At 49.1% G+C, this 7,913-nt stretch overlaps 1 protein-coding gene across 3 annotated transcripts in view; it reads left to right on the top strand.

The window, feature by feature from the left end:
- The first annotated feature begins 367 nt into the window (after positions 1–367).
- VIPR2 (vasoactive intestinal peptide receptor 2) overlaps positions 368–7,913 on the top strand; it is a 113,512-nt gene continuing 105,966 nt past the window's right edge. Inside the window, exons 1-2 of one of the 3 annotated variants that reach the window (XR_004032971.1) lie at positions 368–597; positions 2,768–2,867. Coding sequence is in view for 2 of the 3 variants with exons in the window: in XM_030825696.1 (XP_030681556.1) it covers positions 547–597; positions 2,768–2,867 (151 nt within the window). In the remaining variant the exon portion in view is untranslated. The remainder of the gene's footprint in view (positions 598–2,767; positions 2,868–7,913) is intronic. The other 2 variants (XM_030825696.1, XM_030825697.1) reach the window with 2 other exon arrangements.

Below are 7,913 nucleotides of genomic sequence, written 5' to 3'. Positions count from 1 at the left end.
GGCCGCTGTTCCCCAGTTCTCTCTACTCCGAGCCGGGCGCGCACTGAGCACCCCCTTCCCAGCCCCTCCGCCCACAGAATCTGGAGGCGCGGCCGGGAGGGGGGCGTGGGGCAGAGAAGAGGGGAGGAGGACGGAGAGAGAGGCTGGGGGGGTCGCGGAGACCAGAGGGAGCGCGCGCGGCGGGGACAGAGAGCCCAGGGGCGAGGAGAAGGCGCGGGGCGCAGGGGAAGGGGAAGTGGGAGGCGGGGAGGAGGGGCGCGGAGCGGGGGTTCTCGGGGGAGGAGGGAGACGAGGACTGGGGCAGCGCGGGGCGGGGACCGGGGCGGGGGGCGGAGCGGCGGGGCGCGTGGGGGACGGACGAGCATTGAGCGCGCTCCAGCTGCCGGGACGGAGGGGGCGGCCCACGCGCTCGGGCCGCTCGGCTGCAGCTGCGGGGCCCGAGGTCTCCGCGCACTCGCTCCCGGCCCATGCTGGAGGCGGCGGAACCGCGGGGACCCAGGACGGAGGCGGCGGGCGCTGGGCTGCCCCCGGCACGCTGAGCTCGGGATGCGGACGCTGCTGCCGCCCGCGCTGCTGACCTGCTGGCTGCTAGCCCCCGTGAGTGCGCCCGCGACCCCCGCCCCACGGCGCCCCGGACCCGGTTCTCCCCTTCCGAGAAGAGCGCTCCTCCCGCCGGGCTTCGCCTTCCTCCCGGGCGCGGGCGGGGTCCGGGAGAGGCAGCGGGGTCGCCCGGGGTCCGGAGCTTCCTCCCGGAGAGCGTGAAGCGCCGAGCTCCGGCCCCGCCGGGTTGCGGGACTCGGGTTGGGAGGCTGCCTGCGCCCTTCCCCGCGCCCCACCGTCCGGGGTTTGCTGGAAACGGGATCGTTTCTTCCCGGACGCGTCAACGATGAGCTCGTTCGGGGCCGTCCCGGGAGCTGGGAGCTGCGGGCACCTGCGCGGGCTGCGCGTTTCACGGGGAGATCGGGGTTGGCGTTGGCCGCAGATGCCTCTCGGCCCCTCCCTGTACTTACTGGTTTGTTGGTTTTAGTGTCGGGGGGACGTGGCGTCGGTTAAATAAAGTTTCCTTTTGGAAATAGTTGCTTTTTTCCCAAGAGCACTGGAGGAAATAACTGCGCAAAAGTTTGTTGAATAAGTGCCTTCGCACATGGAGTTCTGAATTATTCCCTTTGTGAACCTTAAAAAAAAGAGAGAGAAAAGAAAAAAAAATTCGAGCCTTGTTTCTTGCTTTCCTCTTGGAGACCGAAGCGGGTTTGCGGTGCGCGCGGTTTTCGTGCGCGTCGCAGCCGAGGTAGGTCTGGACCGATCCGCGGCCTCTCTGCAGCTGGGAGGCTGCGATGCTGACGGGACAGTGTCATTGATTAACCGGCGACGCCCAGTCTGCAGCGGGGCTCGAGCCACACTCCCTGGCCTTGCGCGGAGGCGCAGCTAGGCTCTCCTCCCTCGAGGGTGGGCGCTTTGAGGAGCGGGTCCTTGGAAAGTACCAGGCTTTATCATGGTTAATGCCGCTTTCGTTGCTAAAATGTCCTAAAAGAAGTCATTGCTCTGCATGTTCCAGGAACGTCAGGTATTATTAATGTCTTTTATACTTTAACAAAGTTTTTCTTTTTACATCAATGTAATTTCCTTAATTCTGAAATTTAAGCCACTCACTTGTCCTGCATGAAAACAGAGGACTTGAGACCCGGAGTCAGTGCCTGGTGCTGGTTCAGTCACGAGCTAGAAGCAAGCTCTTTTAAATGGGGCTAAAGGTGGCAGAAGTTCCAGCGTTGTTTTCCCCTTAATTCTGTTAGGATATTGTGTTCCTGGTTGGAACTCTTATTGACCATTTCGACAGTAAGATAACTAAACATAGATGGCCATAGTACGCCCAACAGCGTGATTGTCTTTAGTTACTACTTTAGTACAAGTAGAATTTTGGTCGGTGTTGGGGGACGGGAAGATCAAGACCAAAAGGATGGGTGGGGGGAGCCCTCCTTAAGCCCCCAAGGGCCGCTTGGCAGGCCCTGTGCTGACTTGGGGGTGGGCGTGAAGAACAAGAACGTCGATCTAGGTAGAAACGGTGCCTTCTGAGAGGAAGCATTGTGTAGTTCTGTCTTCTTCTCACATTAATAGACGGTTAATTACTATCTTTGTAGCATCTTCCGCTCCCCTGATGGAGCCTGACTGGAAATCGCCCCCTCTTCTCTGTGGGGCCACAGTGGTGTGATTCCCCCACCTCTTCCTCCCTCCTCATCTTGCTGATTTTTTTGAATATCTCTTCCACCCCAAATTCTAGTCAAAATGATTGCAGTTTTATCTGTAGTTAGAGGGTTAAGCTTTGAACATGTACCAACACCTTTAAACATAAAGCCCTTGTATCACGGCTCTTTCCCGGGTGGAGGCCGTCCTCAGAGGACGCTGCGCAGTCCACAGGCTTAAACCAAACCAAAGGCTGTGAAACGGAGGAGCCAGGTGTCGAGAGATTAGTGGAGTAAAGAGCTCTGTTGCCTCCAAATTAGTACCGACGTATTCTGTTAGTAAGTTCATTTTCCTGCTCAGAAAAAAATATTCTATTAGATTTTGTATTTGTTTTATAATACCTTTACAAAGTAAACAGTGAAGTTTTTTTAAAAATGCCAGAAAAATTGAGGTGATTGGTTTTAAATGCATTTTGGTTTGGAAGCAGTTTAAAACTGTGAGGTTTGGGGTTGTTTTTGTAGAACTTTTGCTTGCTTTTCCTCTTATTGTGGAATTTTTAGTTATTAATATTTCTTTTAACCATGAACAGGTGAACGGCATTCACCCAGAATGCCGATTTCATCTGGAAATACAGGAGGAAGAAACAAAATGTGCAGAGCTTCTGAGGTCTCAAACAGAAAAACACAAAGGTAAGGCAGAGGCTTGGTGAGTAAGAACTCCAGTGACAGTCTTACCCGGGAATGCGCCTCACTCAGCTGTGGTTCAGGGTCACCACCTGCATCTTAAAAAAAAGAAAAAGAAAAAGGCCACTTCTCATTGTTTGTTAATGAACTACTGGTAAAACTCATAGAGAGTTGGATAGGTAAGGTCTTCACACACACCTTTAAAAAGAAAACCTGAATCCTTAACAGTAACAGTTTCCATGGTTTGAGATGATAGCAACAGTTACTAAAACAATTTCATGGGCTTTGTTATGCTTTGCAAAAGCAGCTTCAGTTTTCCAGGGGATAAGCATTTATCTGAATTCTTGCATTTTAAATTCTTAGCTATAGGACAGATGATTTTGATCTGGTTAAGGATGGTGGGTACTTGGCAGAAAGCAAACAGGAAAATGGGACTTTGGTTGTGCTGAAGACGGGCCTGTGGTGAACACTGTGAACGTGCAGATTGCCTTCTCCGGTTTGACAGAGGCATGCTGGGCCATCATGCCCCAACTGGGCCTGCTAACAACCTGTTTATAGACTCTGCCCTGGGATAGCACCCGGCCTATAAATAGTAGCAAGGCCTTTGTCCCTCAGCTTTCTCTGCTCTTTGTCATGATTTTCTCCTCTTCAAGAAAGAAATTAAATCTGTGTTAAAACAGTCTGGTGTCCTGTAGAGGGCCTCAGATGGTGGGCTTTATTCAAGAATAGCCCTGCCCAGCAGCAACAGAATGCAAGCCACATTACAATGAGTAAAAAGAAGCATGAGAGGTTAATTTTAATAGTATCCTTTATTTACCTGAATAAATCTGAATCGTTAACATTTCAACGTATAATCAACCTAAAATTATTAATTTTGCATTCTTATTTTATGATAAGTTTTAGAAGTCCAGTGTGTTTTTTGTGCTTACAGCACAACACAATTTGGACCCCATTTCAAGGTCCAGTAGCCACAGGCAGCCAGCGGTCTTCACGCTGGACAATGGGCTGTAGATTGTCACTAAAACAGGTGTCCCTTCCCATTCCCATCCCCCTCTGAGCCACCGTTTCTTGGTCTGAAACATGCAGGCTCTGCCTCCAAGGCTTCTTCTGGCTTTAAAGATCTGCGATTCCGTGGTGCACGCATGGTTCTGGCCCATCTTCCAGATTGTCTGGTTGAACTCTGTCCAGAGAAAGGCAAATAAAGTAACTTGGCTGAAGCCATGCTGAGAGTCTGTCCTGGGAAGTGCTGATGCGGCCCAGGAGACGTGGATGGAGGAGGCAGCCAGTCCGCCACAGCAGAAGCAGCAGCATGGCCATGGAGGGTCCTTCTTAAAGGTAGTCCTGAGGAGAGACAGGCTTTTAGGACTACCTGGGGGCCTGGGGGCCTGGGCAGCCCTCCTCACCTCCAAGTTCCAAATTGTCCATCTTCCTGTTTTCATGGGATATTAGAAATGCAGATTTATATAAAATATTCCACTTTCTTAAAAGTTTGCAAACAATACATTAAAAAAAAAAGATTTTGAGGGAGCCTGGGGCCATCCGATGCCTCCTGGAACACCCTCATCCAAAGACAGGTCAGCACATTTACACTATTCACAGGGCTTCCCTCCTCCTCAGTGGGCAATCTGTGTGTAAGTCACATCGGACGCCAGGGGCCACAGGTCCCAGGCAGTCACTCAGCCCCACACCAACTTGAGCGGGTTCAGATGCAGGCCCAAGAGGCCCTCGTAGGCAGCGTGGGTTGGGAAACTTGTCACTGGGCTTTCTTGCAGCGACAGGTCGTATTGAAGGCTCTTATTTCCAATATCAGCTCTGTAGGAAAAATATCTGTATCTGATCCGTTTTACCCTTTTGACTTGCACGAAGTACTTGGTAACAAGACACTGCCCTTCAGGAGAGAAGCAGCAGCATGCCGGGGCCTCAGCCTGGCCACTCTTTTGTTTTTTTGCACTCTTTGAAATATGCATGGCTCAAATGCCGGGGATGTAAATAGAAGTAAGTTACCAGAATAAAGATGCTATCAGCAATGTCAACCAGAATCTACAGGCTGAGGCAGGCGTCTGATTAGATGGGCTGAGTGACTCCATGAGACATGCATTTGCACATGATGCCAGGTGAGGTGAGACACTGACGGTCTGTTACAGCCACTTTTAAATCTGTACGATTAAGAAATTTGTGTGAAAGAGTGCCAGAAATGAGGTGAAAAAACCTAGCTTCCAGTTCCAGTGAGGTAATTTGTGTAAGTCTGATTTGGAAATTTGGAAATGTTTCTCTTTATTACATGTTGAATCTAAAAAAAAAAAAAACACGTAAATCCAGACAGAAACCAATTTCAATTCTAAGCTCTCTTACAGGATTCTCTTTGTAAGCTTAGGAGTTATTGGAGCTGTATGACTTAACATCGATGCATCACTAAGACAAGCTTTCTCTTGCGGATATGTGTATGAGGCACTCCTGGCCTCAGAGCCGAGATCCAGCCCTGTTCCCATGGCCTGTGCCAACTCACAGGTGGAAGGCACAGGTCCCTGAGGGGGCTTTGTCCAGGCTTCCTGCCTAGGCACAGGCTGGATAGGAACTTTCGTGTGATTTTATATCATTCTTAACACCCACGTCTGGAGGGGTGTGACCTGCTCTGGGGAGAAGCAGAGGTGGTCTCTGTGTGTTCTGGGAGCTCACTGTTCTGAGACATCCTTCAGAGGTGCATGGTTGAAATGGATCTGATGGCGAATGTCAGCTTAGACCAGGCCACAGAAAGTGCTAGGCTTAAAAACTAACTTTTGTTTGATTTTTTTTAAAACAATGGATGCTGAACTAATTTCAATCTACATGTCAGGAACTATGAAGGGTTTGAGGTCATTCCCCACTTGCAGGCTAACAAGGTCGCCTGCCACAGTTTTGCAGATGCTGCAGAAGATGGGAGATGCTGGGCCAGAGACAAGAGACTTGCTGTTCACGGCACAGCAGGCATCATGAGCTGCATGTGCCCACGGGTTCCCTCTGCTTCTCAAGCCCCCCAGGAGCAGTGGGAGCGGCCCCCTCAGATGCAGTGCATTTGTGTCGTAGCTGAGGAGAACTGGCTTAGGAAACCCCCAGTGTCAAAAGGAGGCTGCTGGCAAACCCCCAGCCTTTGTTACAGAGAGAGATGGTATCTTAATTATCTTAATTATCGAACTCTCCTAGGTTGTTTGCTATACAAACATCCTCAGAAAAAAGGATGACTTATGTCAGAGAAACATATTATCTATCATACTTGGGGGAATGATCTCCTCAAGCAAGGATTGGTGGCTGCCGAGTAGGATGTAAATGTGCTTCCTTTACTGTCCCATAGCATTCTGTGACTTTCGTGATTGTAACTCACTGTGTGATTTCTTGGTCCTTCTCCTACGGTGCCCGGAGGAGATGGCATCATGTTCCTGCTGCTTCTCCCAAGTCTCACACAGAACTTAGCATCTAAAGAGATATTTTAAAAGCTTTTGCTGAACAAATTAATGAAAATTCTCACAGTAGAAATTAAGTGATATATACGTGTATATATATATATATATATATATATATATACATAGAAAAATTCTGTTCAAAAATGTGTGTAACGGGAAATGTCTCTACAGACTCCACCACTGCCAGTCCCGAGTTGCCCCGGAGAGTCGGGGTGTGCACGTGGGCAGACCCCGCTTTTCCTTCCAGACACGTGGAAGCTGGCACACTCTTCACACATGCACCCGGCATTTTGCTTTTCTTTTCTGTTTTGTATTTCAGTGTAACAACTATTTGGCGACTGTTTTGTATTTGTTCTTATATTCTCTTTAAGAGCTGCTATAGTATTCTAATGTGTTTCTTTAGTCTCTCCCAGGTCCGTGGACTTTTACGTAGCCGACAGTATGTCGCTACTACAAGCAATGTTCTAGTGACTGTTTTGATGGTGGGAATAAAATATTTCACCAGCATTTGAGGGTTAACTTCAAGCTACTAATATAAAATTGGAATCACCATCTCCTATGACCAAATGACACTATTTTAGCCCACTTTCTCATTCCTGTGATGGTTGTGTCATGTGGAATATGGTTAATCACAACCCATTTTACACCTAGCCCTTTCTTTCTTGTTCCTCTTTGTCAGAGGAAACCGGACTGTCCACAAAAGGGTTCTCGCTCACAGTGTCATGTGGGGACTGGCCCTCCTCGGGGGGTCCAGGGCCCTGTGCGACGGCAGCATGCCACCTCGCTCTGTGGTCTCAGCTCAGCTGCCCCGCGGTGCTGCTCTCTGCTGCGGGAGCTGGAGCTGTGGTGGGAGCTCGCTGTTCCTGGTCCTCAACAGACGTTCAAGGCAGACCAGTGCTAAGAAACTAAATGAATAATCACTGTGTTATGCTCCAGGAGGTCTGAACTGAGCAGTTTTGGAATCCATGGCAGAGAGCAGAGAAGTAGGTTCCTCTGATGTCGATACTGATGGTGTAGACGTCAGTTGTATCTTAAATGGTGCCTATCTCTTTCCTTTTCGTTTTCTCTCTGATATAAGTAGGTCCTTGTTCTAGTCCAAATACCTTTTTGGACTGATGATATAAACAGCTGGTCACTTTTTTCTTTTGGATCTTTTTGACTAGATTTCTTCTGTTTCTACGCTCCTTAAGGTCATTTCCTTGTCTTGGATATTTAAATAATTAATAACTGTTGATTGGTTGGGACAGTCTTAAAGTAATGTCTTTATGGCCTGGTGCAGTGGGCTCACACCTGTAACCCCAGCACTTTGGGAGATCGAGGCAGGAGGATAACTTGAAGGCAGGAGTTCAAGACAAGCCTGATTAACATAGCAAGACACCAAAAAAAACTTTTTAACTTAACCTGGTGTGGTGGCACACACCTATAGTCCCATCTTCTCAGGAGGCGGAGGCAGAAGGATTGCTTGAGCCCAGGAGTTCAAGGCTGCAGTGAGCTATGATGGCGCCACTGCACTCCAGCCTGGACAACAGAGCAAGAAGCTGTCTCTATTTTTTTAAAAGTAACATCTTTATATTTACTTTTTATAGGAAACAAATCTCACTGAATTAATTTTTAC

Source organism: Nomascus leucogenys, chromosome 13 (assembly GCF_006542625.1).
Source record: "Nomascus leucogenys isolate Asia chromosome 13, Asia_NLE_v1, whole genome shotgun sequence".
Classification (NCBI taxonomy): domain Eukaryota; kingdom Metazoa; phylum Chordata; class Mammalia; order Primates; family Hylobatidae; genus Nomascus; species Nomascus leucogenys.
The sequence above is the reverse complement of the archived record's forward strand: the minus strand, read 5'-3'. Positions and strand labels throughout refer to the sequence as shown.